This window comes from Mytilus californianus, unplaced genomic scaffold (assembly GCF_021869535.1).
Source record: "Mytilus californianus isolate M0D057914Y unplaced genomic scaffold, xbMytCali1.0.p SCAF_12, whole genome shotgun sequence".
Taxonomy (NCBI): domain Eukaryota; kingdom Metazoa; phylum Mollusca; class Bivalvia; order Mytilida; family Mytilidae; genus Mytilus; species Mytilus californianus.
Window position 1 is genome coordinate 50,609,977 of NW_026262604.1, and position 14,579 is coordinate 50,624,555.

The window sequence follows — 14,579 nt, forward strand, 5'->3', positions numbered from 1 at the left end:
CAAGAAACAGGAAGACTAGATTTCACATAACAAGGCATCACAGTCAAGCTGCTGCACAAATACCAAGATCTACCAAGTCACTATGTCAAAGAGTGAAATTTCAATGGTATGTATGAACATATTTTTAACTTTCAGGATTGTATTTTGATCTGTTGAAATTTACTGTTTTTGGTAATAAAAATATGCATTGAAACATAATTTTTGCTCTTTTTAATTATCATGCTTATTTACAGAATAAAATCTTACTTCAATAAAATTACTGACTGAAGCATGCTGTTGTGTTTATCTTTGTATGCTAAAAAGGTTGATCACTTTAATAGTCTAGTCATTATAATGATGGTCAGATGAGGTCACTTTGTCCCTTTTCATTGGTTATTTGAATGACACCATGGATGTGGTGACAATACACAATTTAGATAACAGAAAGATTTCAATCAAAAATGAGGGGCCTCGATGGCCGAGTGGTCTAAGTAGTTACTACTGTAATCTCTAGCCCGTTTAAACACTGAGGTTGCTTAAAGAGTGGTGTTAAAACACAAAAAATCAAAAATCAAATCAATCAAAAATGTTTTGGTTATCATAAATATTATAAAACTAATGAAGTTGTTAATAGGTATATGAAAATAACAAAGTTATCTCCCCTGACTGGATAAATCATACCTTTTGCTACATTATCTGATGATACAAATTCCATAACTTTTCTATACAAAGGTAAATTATCCTTAGATTCTGTGGACAAACTGCATTCATCTTTATTTACTTTCATCCCACTATGAGGAGTGCCATCCACAATTCTATATAAAGAAAAATACAAATATTATTGTCTCTTAGGCCAACTTAAATTAATTAGTAGATTTTCATCCAGATTTTTTTTAAAAATGGGGCGGGTGGGAAGGTCAACAAAAAACATACCGGTATGTAAATCTAAGGGCTTGCTATATTTATTTATGTATGTACTGGTAAATGCCTCCAATTTCCGAAGAACCCCTCGAAAACTGCGAGGGTACAGTGGCATCCATGTACACTCCCTATCAGGATTAATGGAGATGTGTCACTAATGTATAACTATGACAATATTTTTTTACAAGGACATTCAATCCCCACCCAACACAAGGGAGTCAAAGTAAATCACTATTAACATTTCAACAAGTAAGACAAAAACTTAATTTGGAAAATTTTTTGAAATACTATAGTTTATTATCTAACATTCCAAAATATATCAAAAAATACATCAAAGATTATTGTGATTTGAACTTAGAAAATTTTGTTCCTTTTGATGCATTTTCTAAAAGGATCTTGGAAAATAAGAAGTTAAAATTTGTATACAGAGATCTTGTAGATAAAATATGCATACTCCCATATGAGAAATTTTTGAAATGGGAGGATGTAACAAATTCTGAAATCTCAGAATGGTCGAAGTATTTTTCTCTTTTGAAAAGATGTTGTAGTAATACATATTTAAAGAATTTTCAATATAAAATATTACATAGAATTATACCAACTAATACATTTTTATATAGAATTAAGCAAAAGGAAACAAGTCTATGTACCTTCTGTAATGAGGAAGAGGAAACAATAGAACATTTATTTTATGATTGTAATGTTACATACAATTTTTGGTTGTCATTTTTACAGAAAATCAAATTATTTGATGAACAATTCAGCATCAGTAAGATGGAAATTTTACTGGGATTTTTTACTAAGAGTTTGTTTATAAATTTGTTAATTATTATAGCTAAAAACTACATCTTTAGATGTAAGTTAAGAAATATAGCTCCTAGTTTTGTAGGACTTAAATCCAGAATTAAACAATACCAATCAAATGAATTTTATATTGCAAACAAAAATAATAGAGCAGCATCTTATGAAAGATTCTGGTCCCCACTACATACAATTTTTTCATGATTTATTATCGTTTATACTTTAAATTATACTATAATGAGCAGTTGATACTTGATTTTTACTTTATATATAGACATACATGCATACTAATGGTAAGATCGCAATGACTGTGTGTAAGTAGTGAGAGAAAGTGTGAGTGTGAGCAGCTATATTTATTTATTTATTTATTTTTTTTTTTTTTTCTTTAATAACTATATTCTTGAATTATGATAATGAATATAAATTAAAAAAAAATGGATAGTCTTGTATATAACTTTCAATGTTTGCCCCAAAACCCATAGTCAGGTGGTGATTGTAGGGGTATTGTAAAATCCTGACTATTGAAAACAAATAAAAGATAAAAAAAAAAAAAAAAACACAAGGGAGTTCTAGGACACTGGGAAGTTTGTTATTATGGTGGAGGAAGCCGAAGTATTCGGAGAAAACCACTGGGCCACTCGGCAGAAACAGACAAACCGGAGAGATATCAGAAGATTGATCTCCAGGTCAAAGTAGGGAACAACTTTGACCAACCGAGGCCCCCAAAGTACTCATTCTAGTTTAAACTCCAGACTGGGTACCAGAGAAGTGTGTGGGAGGGTGAAAATCACCCCTGTGATGTACTGAAATATCCAGCGCCCCGAGTCAGAATTGAACCCAGGACCTTCAGCACTGTTGCCATCGATCTTAACCACAAGACCACAAACCCACACTATAATTAAACGTGTATGTTTGTCGACATTTTGAACTCAATATACAGTCATAAATCTTACAAGTTCGTGCTTGCATCAATTTCTTTAATCGTCATGTTTTTTGTACCAATGTGTTCCACGATTCTGACGCTTTGGATGTCATTCACAGTCCAAATTTCCTGACATAAAGTCATTACATAAATAAAAAAAATCAACGGTTTTCTTATCACAAAAATTTGTGACATACCGCGATTTGCATTCTTGGACACAGCATATGACTCTTAATCTGAATTTTTCATGCCCTTCTCGTAATTAATCTCTATTACCAGTAGATGATGTTGTCATCATAGAGCAGCAGCAGAATATGTCATCTGAATCATTCTGGTTAGATTACTCGGAGAAATACGAAAACCGAAATTTGAAACAGGAAGTTTTGAATTTAACGAAATTATCGACGGTTAAGTCTACCTATAGTGTCATCTAGATATCTATTTTCTACTTGTTTTAGATTTGCGGACTTTTTTATGTTTGTTGCCTCATGTTTAAATACATTTATTCTTTTTATTTTCAGTGGAAAAACTGAATGTTAGTTTTCCTTTGTAAGTGCTTTTCCACAAAATTTAAAAAAAATTAAATTGAATGAATACAACCTTGAAAGCTACTGGTTCTAAATCTTTTTCTTTGTGTAGAAACTGTAGAAGCTATCTCAAAAACAAACCTATCTACAATTTGTGCATCTCCAGCTAGCATTGATGGTACATACATAATTTCCGGACTGGAAACTGCAATGTTCCTTGCTTTTGTCAGCTCTGGTCTTGCATTTATGATTTCAGGACTTCTAACTGAGCTATTAAAAATCCCTGTTAGCTCTGGTTCATGTTGTTGTACATGTGTAACTTCAGGACTAAAACCTATTCTGTTCCAATGTCTTGCCAGTTCTGGGCTTACATGTGTAATTTCAGGATGTGTAACTGTGCTGTTCCATATTCCTGCCAACTCTGGTCTTGCATGAGTAATTTCAGATTGTGTAACTGAGTTGTTCCATGTTTCAGCAACTTCTAGTTTTACGGGAATAATTTCAGGACCTCTAGCAGTTGAACTGTTCAAAGTCCCTGCCCAATCTGGCCTTTCAAATGTAATTTCAGGACTTGTAAATGTGTTGTTCACTGTTCCAGCCACATCTGGTCTTACATTTGTAATTTGATGATGTGTAACCGAGTTGTTCCATGTTTCAGCAACCTCTAGTTTTACGGGGATAATTTGAGGACCTCTAGCAGTTGAACTGTTTAAAGTCCTTGCCAGATCTGGGCTTACATGTGTAATTTCAGGATATGTAACTGAGCTGTTCAATGTTCCTGCCAGCTCAGGTGTTACATGTGTAATTTTAGGACTTGAGACTGTGCTGTTCCATGCTCCAGCAACCTCTAGTTTTACAGGTGTAATTTCAGGACACACAAGTTCAGAACTCATGTCTGTCCCATTGTATGTTCCTTCCGATACCTGCTTCACATGTGTAATTCTAATATTTGAAACTGAACTGTTATTAGATTCTGTTTCTTGTGACTTTTCAGTATGGATTTTTACTCTCTTTAAAAAAAAAAAATACAATGTACTGATAAGTTCTAGAAATCATTAATTCAATAATCAATCACAACTGCATACATTTTGTACATATCAACAATTAAAAGTACCACTACAGGTTTAGTTAACTACCAATTCATAGAACGTCAAATGCAGTAGCATACAAACAAAGGTAGAAAAATAATATTCCCTTGAATTTGACAGTCATGACAGTTGTAGGAAATTAATCCTACATTTCATCGCTGTAAAAAAAATCTGAGTCATAAACATATATATCTTGGGTGTATCAAAGTACCATTCTTCTTTATTTGATGTTTCTATAAAATATTTTGAAAATTTGAGGTTACATGGTTACTAAAGCTTGAAACCATTTAACCTCAAACCATGTAAAGATTGTTATTAACCATTTTGCAATGTAATATGTTATGTGAAATTTTGTCTGTAGTCAATAAAGATTGGTGTTGAACCCATCTGCCATGTGGGGGAATTCACAACCTCATGTGTTGACAGTCTAGTGATACAATAGTTGAACTACTTAGACCAATCAGCCACATATATATATTCAGTTATATTTGATGGCAGGTTTGATGGGTACAAATGTATCCAACCATAAAATGATTGGGATCCTTTTAAATGATCTTAATTCTATAAGAGAAACTTTTGCTTGTTTTTTTCTTTAAGTTACAAGGAAAATTTCTCTCTCAGCTGTGTACTAAAATAACTAAATTTACTGTTGATGCAAAAAACCTAACCCTTGAATGCTTTAGATCCACAACTAAAGCTTCTGTTTTTACTAATATTCTACATGTAATAAGATAATTTTGATTATTTGAAGATAAGTTGTTGTATTCTTTCAAGTCAGTGTTCAATGGCACATTTATAATGCAATTAATCTGTTCTAAAAAAAAAACCCAATTGCATGTTAAATTTTGAATCTTATTTGAGTATAAAATCTTATACATACTTTTTTGCATTCAGATGATTCTTTCTTTAAAGCCGTCATGTCATGCTTCGGTACTGCCGGTACAGAGAGACGTGTCATTAACGGTGGAGTAGAGTGATATTTGGTAATTGTATCAATAACACTTGCCACATTAGTTTCTGTTATAGAGCGGTTAGAATAGACTTTTGATAATTTACATTTATGGCTAAGGCCTGTCATAAAAGTCAATAAAGAATCAATGTCAGCTGTCCCATCGTACCAGACTAGGTCGCCCATCTTTACCGAATTCCTGGGAACTTGCCATAGAGAGTCATTGGTTGGATCAAGTGCCTCTATATACTTTTTAAATGATTTAAGAGGACAGTATGGTGATTGAGGAAGCTCAGAGATAACTATCTGATATTCCTCAGATTCTGTTTCATTTTCCGTTCTTCGTACAAACTGCAAATTTTCCTTTGAATCATTGATGATTTCAAATGAAGACTTTGTCATTTCAGACATATCTGCTGTAACTTCATAGTGCCGATCAAAATGGAGTCTAACTTCAAACTGAACTTTGTTAAATAGTCCATTTGGAGTAAAAGGATTCATAAGTCCGGACTGGTAAATCTTCTTCAAATCCCTTGCAGTGATGGGGGGAACTTTCTCTCCTTCAGATTCTGTAATTAAGCAAAAACTTGCAAATCATAATAAACAATATGCAATTGTACTTAAACATGTTACATTAATTATTTACTTACTGGTGCAATATTTATATAGATTCTTACATTGGCACAAGTGGATTGATGAATTTATTGAATCCAGATAATTATATGATCCAATCTTAAACAAGTAATTAACTATGTAAGATTCTGTTTCTCTAATGACTATCAAATAAATTTTCATTTTTGATAATCAAAAATAACCTTTGAGCGCCTTCGACATTCTCATGATTCTGAAATTTCCACAGCATACAAATGTAAAGAGATCAATCTCTCTAACACCTGTTTAAATAGCCCATTTTGATTCATCCAGAGAGCTGATAAAGGTTGTTACCTTTTAACTTAGCCAATCATCAATGATCATTGGTAACCACATGTTGATTTAATATTTTTTAAAAATGTGTACAGAAAGGGTTAAATTGCCATAAAAATTGAGAGAAAATTATTTACTGTAAATTCAGAAATTATTGCGAAAATTTTTATTATTGCGAAAAATGCGACAGGGTTATAATCGCAATAATTCAAACTCGCATTTTGAAATATTTAATATGAATTAAACAGGATTTTTCTCAATATCGCAAAAATTAAAATCGAATATTAGTGTAAAATGACAAAATTGCAATCATAAATGCACATAATAATTTCTGAATTTACAGTACTCATTGAAATAGTGTAATATAGATTCTACCACTCCATCGAGCGTGATACAATATTTATCCACTCAAGACAGTTAAATTTTCAAATGAATAGTAATAACATTGTCCTAGTCATGCCAGTTAAGGAGATGGTTTAATGCTCGCAAGCATGTTAAATTTGTCTACACATCTCCTTATTCAAATTACACAGCAAATAATCCTATACCATTCTATATGTGCCTGTCCCAAGCCAGAAGCCCCAGTTTAATCCAGTGGCTATTGTTAGTTGCTACCGGGCTCTTTATGTGAACATGTTGAAGATTGTGAAGCAGACTCACCATTTGTTCTTGACTTTATACAAGTATTATTTTTGTGTTGACTGAATGAACCGGAGTGACTGAAGCGTTTGAAACAGTGTTTGCACTGGAATGGCTTCTCTCCCGTATGAATTCTCATGTGTTCTTTCATGTGGTGATTATGTTTAAAGCCTTGTCCACATGCATCACAAATGAATGGACGGGAATCTGAAATATAAAATATAAAATGAGAAAAACAACTTGTAATTGGAGAAACTGCTGCCATCCAAAATCCAAGATCTATGCTTGGTGGTGATAAGCATCTTCTCATTTTTATATTTTGTATTAAAAGCATGATAAGTTTCATAACCTTGGTTGAGGAAAACCAAAAAACAGAAACCAAATTCATGACCGACTGACAGATGTACAGCCAAACACAGGTAAATCTTAATGCCACCTAGCTGAAGGGCATAAAATGTTGAGGGACTGAGACTACAAAAACAATGCTCCAGGTCACCATTATTAAATAAGAAGATGTGGATAATGATTGCCAATGAGAGAAATTTCCATCAGAGACCAAACAATGTAAATTTTAACAATTATATGGACTTCAACAATTACTGCAAAAGAGAGGCAAAAGGTTCCCAAGGGACATTCAAACTCTTAAGCCGAAAATAAACTGATAATGCGAAGCAAGCTATAAAAGGCCCTGACTTGCATCAAATAACAAAATGTAAAATAATTCAAAAGAGAAACAAGAGGCTCTCAAGAGTCTGAATCGCTCACCCGTTATTTTTTTTGCTTAAATCTTTCATCAATGATTATTTTTGCTTTTTACCCATATGTTTCATTTTAGCCATAGTGTATATGTTTCTTGAGGTACAAGGAAATGAAATACAAAATTTATACTAGATTCATTTGAGAAGATTTTTAAAGTTAAAAAACATAAAACAACTTGTGTAAAATTGTCCTTAAAGGGCAATAACTCCTTAAGGGGTCAATTGACAATTTTGGTCATAAAAACTTTTTTGTAGATCTTACTTTGCTGAACATTTTTGCTGTTTACAGTTTATCTTTATCTTCAATAATATTCAAGATAATAACCAAAAACTGCAAAATTTCCTTAAAACAACCAATTTAGTGGCAGCAACCCAACAATGGGTTGTTCAGTGTGTCTGAAAATTGCACGGCTGATAGATCTTGACCTTTTGAACATTTTTACCCCATGTCAGATTTGCTCTAAATGCTTTAGTTTCTGAGATATAAGCCAAAAACTGCATTTCACCCCTATGTTCTATTTTTAGCCATGGCGGCCATGTTTGTTGATGGATCAACATTTCGGATACAATTCTTAAATTAGATTCCTAAAGGAACATTCATTCAAAGTGAAGAAGTATTAGGCACAATAGTTTCAGAAGAGAAGATTTTTAAATGTTAGCAAACTTGATGAACACATTGCGTAAAATTGTCTTTAAAAGGCAATAACTCCTTAAGGGGTCAATTGACAAATTTGGTCATTTAACTTTTCTGTAGATCTTACTTTGCTGAACATTATTGCTGTTTACAGTTTATATCTATCTATAATAATATTCAAGATAATAACAAAAAACTGCAAAATTTTCTCAAAGCTATCAATTTAGTGGCAGCAACCCAACAATGGGTTGTTCGATTTGTCTGAAAATTTCAGGGCTGATAGTTCTTGACCAATTGAACAATTTTATCCATGTCAGATTTGCTCTAAGAGCTTTAGTTTTGGAGATATAAGCAAAAAATAGCATTTGACCCCTATGTTCTATTTTTAGCCATGGCGGCCATGTTTGTCGATGGATTAAAACTTCGGATACAATTTATAAATTACATATCCTAAGGAACATTAAGATGAAGTTTGAAGGTATTTGGCCCAGTAGTTTCAGAGGAGAAGATTTTTAAATGTTAGCAAACTTGAACACATTGCGTAAAATTGTCTTTAAAAGGCAATAACTCCTTAAGGGGTCAATTGACAATGTTGGTCATATAAACTTTTTTGTAGATCTTAATTTGCTGAATATTATTGCTGTTTACAGTTTATATCTATCTATAATAATATTCAAGATAATAACAAAAAAAATGCAAAATTTCCTTAAAACTACCAATTTAGTGACAGCAACCCAACAATGAGTTGTTTGATTCGTCTGAAAATTTCAGGGCTGATAGATCGTGACCAATTGAACAATTTTAACCCATGTCAGATTTGCTCTAAAAGCTTTAGTTTTTGAAATATAAGCAAAAAACTGCATTTGACCCCTATGTTCTATTTTTAACCATGGCGGCCATGTTTGTCAATGGATCAAAACTTCTGATACAATTTATAAACTAGATACCCTAAGGAACATTTAGTTAAAGTTTGAAGGTATTTGGCCCAGTTGTTTCAGAGGAGAAGATTTTTGAAATAGTTTACGACGACAGACGATGACAGACGACAACAGACGACAGACAAAGACGACGATGACAGACGACGGATGACGATACATGCCAAGTGATGGCATAAGCTCACATGGGGCCCTTCGGGCCCCGGTGAGCTTAAAAAACAGCCTGATATAAACCAACTAACAGGCCAATGGTTAAATCACTACAGTCACATGACAGTATTTGATTTTGGACTTCTGTTTTCTATACAGTGGACTTCTGAATTTTTATCATCCTCCTAGATTTTTCTTCCTGCTTCTTCTAACTAACTGGAAGCTGAATTACCTGTTTCATGGGAAAAACAAAATACTTACAATTGATAATGGTCTTCATGGGTTTTACAGAATAGAGAATGTGCAAAACAATTGACAGGAGGGTTTTTAATCAAGATCAATTTTATCATTTTTTATATCGTTAGCTGACATACTTGAGTTTGTCCATGATTCCATCTTTTTCTTCAAGAACTTCGACTCTTAAAAATGTCTTTTGACTTTGTCTGCAGATTTCATTCCATAGCTCTGTTACCATGGCAAATACCTGCCATCATTTTCTAGGAGAAATGAGAATGTTATCATGGCATAAATAATGAAAATAAAATAAAAATAATAATAATAATAAAAAACTTACTATTTTTACTGTAACGTGTAAATTCAGAAATTATTCATGTAATTACAAGGTTTTTATTAATGCAAATAATGCCACTTGTTGAGTATTGCAATAATAAGATTACTTGCATTCTGATATCTGATGCTTGTGTCTGTAATATGCAGATTTTCAAGGAATCGCAGTAATTAATCACAGTTTTGTACATTCTTTTAAAAATCACATTTATTTAATAAATGCACGCAATAATTTCTGAATTTACAGCATTACATTGTATTAATTATGTGTACCCAGGCAGATATGTTTTATTTGATATTTTTAAAATTTTTTTTAGAAACTCATATATATTTTGGTTACAATTATTTTTGAGCCTCTTAAATAACTAAAATAAACAGCTGCGCCATGAGCGCATGATATGCCCGTCACAATTTCAAAGAATAAACTTCAATTACTTCTCACTGTCATATTAGAAATTTATGAAAATCAGAAGGGAGCTTACATCAATAGATATAAACAATTCACCAAAGTTTTGTGAGAATTGCTGATAGCATTTTGAGTTTTTGTCGGAAAACTGGAAAATCCCCCCTTTTTTAATGAATAAAACCCCATAACTCGGAAAAGTATTATCTAAAATTTATAAAATTCTAAAGGGAGTTAAATCAATAGATAGAAACAATTCACCAAAGATTCATGAGAACTGCTGAAAGCATTTTTGAGTTGTTTTGTCTGAAAACTGGAAAAATCCCCCTTTTTTATGAATAAAACCCTGTAACTCGGAAACGTAAAATCGAAAAATTTATAAAAAATTGAAAAGGAACTCATGTCAATAGATATAAACAATTCACCAAAATTTCTTGCAAGTTGGTGAAAGCATTCTTGAGTTATTGTCCCAAAACTGAAAAATCCCCCTTATTTTAATGAATAAAACCCCATAACTCGGAAACGTAAAATCTAAAATTTATAAAAAACAAAAGGGAGCTCTGATATCAATAGATATAAACGATTCACCAAAGTTTTATGCAAATTCTGGTTCAAGCATTTTTTAGTTAATGTCCAACATGTTGACAACGAACAGACAGACAACGGTTTACCAATACTTCCTGTAAACGGGCGTATAAAACATTAAAACATCAAGTCTGTTAAAAACATTAAAAGATATAGTTATACTTTATAAATTCAATGAATAACCACTTCCAACATATAAATATATATATATATATTCATGCATTTAAATCATAAGACATGATTATACATTTTATCTGCTCTTTGGTCGGGTTGTTGTCTCTTTGACAAATTCCCCATTTCCATTCACAATTTTATGACATATTTGATTAAGTTACCTCTTATACACTATTATGGAGAACATGTAATTGGATGAGGTTCAAGACTGACTTTTTAAAATATGTGTATGTTGAATAAGCCTAAAAGATAAAGTTTTAATACAAATATCACATAAACTTAACTTTAGCAATTATTCTGACTAAGAGGTCAAAGTCAAATAAACAAAGCCAGACAGACATGTACACCTTACAATCATTCCATACAACAAAAATTAAATATAATTGATACACTGTATTACTAAATTGGTACAAAATAGTGTATCTTAGAATAAGGACCAAACTACTGTCCAAAATTTAGCATTGACCAATGAACCACGAAATAAGGTCAAGGACAAATGATAATTAGTAGACAGTAGATAGATATAAGAAGATGTGGTATGAGTGCCAATGAGACAACTCTCTATCTAAGTCAAAATTTATAAAAGTAAACCATTAAAGACATACATGCGTTACCCATCTCTAGCTTTCATTAAATGATAGAAACAAAAAAAAATCATAATTTATATGTCTATATATCATAAGATACATGTATAAGACATTTAATGCATTTCACCCTCATGTTCTATTTTTAGCCATGGCGGCCATGTTTGTTGACTGAAAGGGGAACACCGAATACTTTAAAGAAGATATTCTTAGGACAATAGGAGCATTAACCCAAAGTTTGAAAGAAATGGACTAAAAGTTAGTTCATATGGGAAATTCTTTTAAAAAGTTTTTGGCAGTAGCTCATATGGCCTTCAGGCCAAGTGAAGTCAAAGAAAAGAATGTAATGTACATGTGTGTACATTTTTCATTGCCTCGGGCCCTGTCTTCTTTTCTTACGGCCATACCTCGAAACAGGAACCCAGATACTAGACTTCATTATTCTTTTCTGAAAGTTTCTCCTGATTTGTATGGTGCACATCCAGTCAGGGGTACTACTTGTACAAGTAATTTTTATTTACTTGAAGAAGTAATATTAATATACTTATATAAGTTAATTTGTAGGATACTTATACAAGTGAATTTTATTTACTTGTATAGGTAAACAAAAAATTGGCTTAGTTATGTCCCTTAGACATTCAGATTTTTTTAACTTAATTATATATTAAGTGAAAAAGTCATCCTCTCTTCTTTTCTTGAATTCTTAAGATTTCTTTGCTCTAATAGAATTTTGAATTGTCTGCCCTTTGCAGATGTCTTTACTAATCATTTAAGTGTAATTTCATGGACAATGAAAATCCCATTTGTCTGTTATCTTCAGAACACTGCTGATTTACAAGCCCCCCAACATCCCAAGAAGCAATTTTTGAAGGTCTTGCACAAATACTTAAGATCTTTGCGCAATCAGTTTCTTTGTTGAATAAATGAGATGAAACATTGAACTCTAATAAAAATTATGACCTAACCTGGGAAAAATCATTTAAAGCATGTTTTTACATCTCAAAACTTGAGAATGTTTGTGGGATTGTAAAAATAATTCACTTATAAATACAAGTGAATTTTGAGAAAATTAAGGGGAAACTATTCAAACATTATAATTAACTTATATAAGTATATTTTTTTTTTACTTCAAGTTAAGTACCCCTGACTGACGTTATTCGTGAGAAATATTTGAATAACCGCGGGAAAGTCCATTTGTTTGTTGAATCAATCGAAAAATCATTAAATTTTTCATTAAATTTTAAGATAATCTTCTATAAACGCCTTACAGGAACAACTTAATAAAACACGTGCTAGTTTGTTTTTAATAAAAATTATCACGTGACATTCACCATGTACGCGCGGTAAAAATACCTTCTCAGTTCTCAAAAGCTACATTTATCGGCCGTATTATACTAACGATTCTTGAACGTTTGTTGTGATCTGTTTTATTTGTTACCTATGAACTTCTTACCTGTTTTGCACTCAATGCCACTAGCGGTTAATTATCCTATCTACAAGCTAGGTCATGCTTGAACCATTGTTAAATGTTAATGTAATAGTATATTCATGTCAGTAATATGTGTAATGCAAAATATGAAAACATCAATACGTCTTACTTTTTATCGTTACTAAATCTTATTTTCCTTCTACAATTGATCTTCTGCGAAAACTAAGACTTCCGTTCAACCAATTTACATATCACCAATATACGTGTATTTTACCTGTATAGTATTACCTGTTCACTGTCAATAAACATCCTTTAGAGCGACATTTAAATCATCTGCTCTGAATGTCAAATACGTCTAAAGCTAATTACAGGTGTTAAACAGTTTATTGTGATCAATTTGACCCATTTAACAAACCAAACGTGTACAATGCATGGGTGTAACAAGGTCTTTTTAAAATGAATCAAGTGGCGTCTCTTCGTGCATATAATTTAATTAGCAACAATATATCATGTGTATAGGCATGTAAATATGTGAGTCGAAACATGGGAGTTTACAACATGTTTCATCGAAGTTTAAAAAGAAATATTGTTGATATTTAGTATGTTTAAAAAGCAACTTGACTCAAACTAGCGAACAATTGTAGCGAACAATTAGCCAGCGAATAATTAGGAGGTATAACTAAAAACCACAATTTCACATAAAATAATCACGTTTTTTTTCGAGCTAGCGAACAATTACAGAGACCTAGCGGACAATTATGAGAATATTCAAAATATTAAACAAAAACGAATAAACAAAATTAAAACAAAAGGGGTACCATATTTTATATATAAAGATTTTGACCAATTTATAGAGATTGTGACAGGCAACGACTGTAAAGGTAACATAGAGGAGACATTAGCGTATCTAATAAGACAAACTCCAGAATGGTTTAAGTTTAAAAATCTGAAGTTAAGTTTAAAAAACTGAAATTGTAAAAACGAAAAGGGGGGAGGGGGCATACCTGAAGTTGATTTTTGACACATTTATAGAGATTTTGACGGTACACGACTGCATAGGTAATGCAGCTGAGACATTAGCGTATCTATTAAGATAAACTCCAGGATGGTTTATGTTAAAAAATCTGAATAGGTTGAAAAAACTGTAATTAAAAACGAAAAGGGGGATACCTTAAGTTGATTGTTAACCCATTTATAGATATTGTGACGGGCAACGACTGCCTAGGTGATGAAGAGGAGACATTTGAGCAACGTTTAAGAAAATCTTCAGAGTGGTTTATGTTCGAAAATCTGAAGCTACGGTACAAAAACTGAAATTGTGAAATTGACAAAATGAGATTAGGGGGGAAGGTCAATTTAAGTTAATTTTGGACCAATTTCAAGAGATTGTGACGGTCAACGACAATATATGTGTTGTAGAAAAGCCATTGGCGCATCGTTTAAGAAAATCTCCAGAGTGGTTTATTTTCGAAAATCTGAAGCTACGGTTAAAAAACTGAAATTGTGAAATTGACAAAATGAGATAAGTGGGTAGGGCACTAAAAGTAAATTTTGGACCATTTTAAAGAGATTGTGACGTACAACGACTATATAGGTGTTGTAGACGTATA

At 32.1% G+C, this 14,579-nt stretch overlaps 1 protein-coding gene across 1 annotated transcript in view; it reads right to left on the bottom strand.

Moving 5' to 3' along the window:
• The window catches only part of LOC127721113 (uncharacterized), a 194,367-nt gene extending 181,149 nt beyond the window's left edge, over nucleotides 1-13,218 (bottom strand). The window contains exons 1-6 of the mRNA XM_052227789.1: nucleotides 13,139-13,218; nucleotides 9,602-9,724; nucleotides 6,772-6,957; nucleotides 5,119-5,756; nucleotides 3,292-4,160; nucleotides 661-794 (exon numbers count right to left, since the gene is read on the bottom strand). Coding sequence (XP_052083749.1) covers nucleotides 661-794; nucleotides 3,292-4,160; nucleotides 5,119-5,756; nucleotides 6,772-6,957; nucleotides 9,602-9,623 — 1,849 coding nt within the window. The 5' untranslated portion in view covers nucleotides 9,624-9,724; nucleotides 13,139-13,218. The remainder of the gene's footprint in view (nucleotides 1-660; nucleotides 795-3,291; nucleotides 4,161-5,118; nucleotides 5,757-6,771; nucleotides 6,958-9,601; nucleotides 9,725-13,138) is intronic.
• Nucleotides 13,219-14,579: the final 1,361 nt, after the last annotated feature.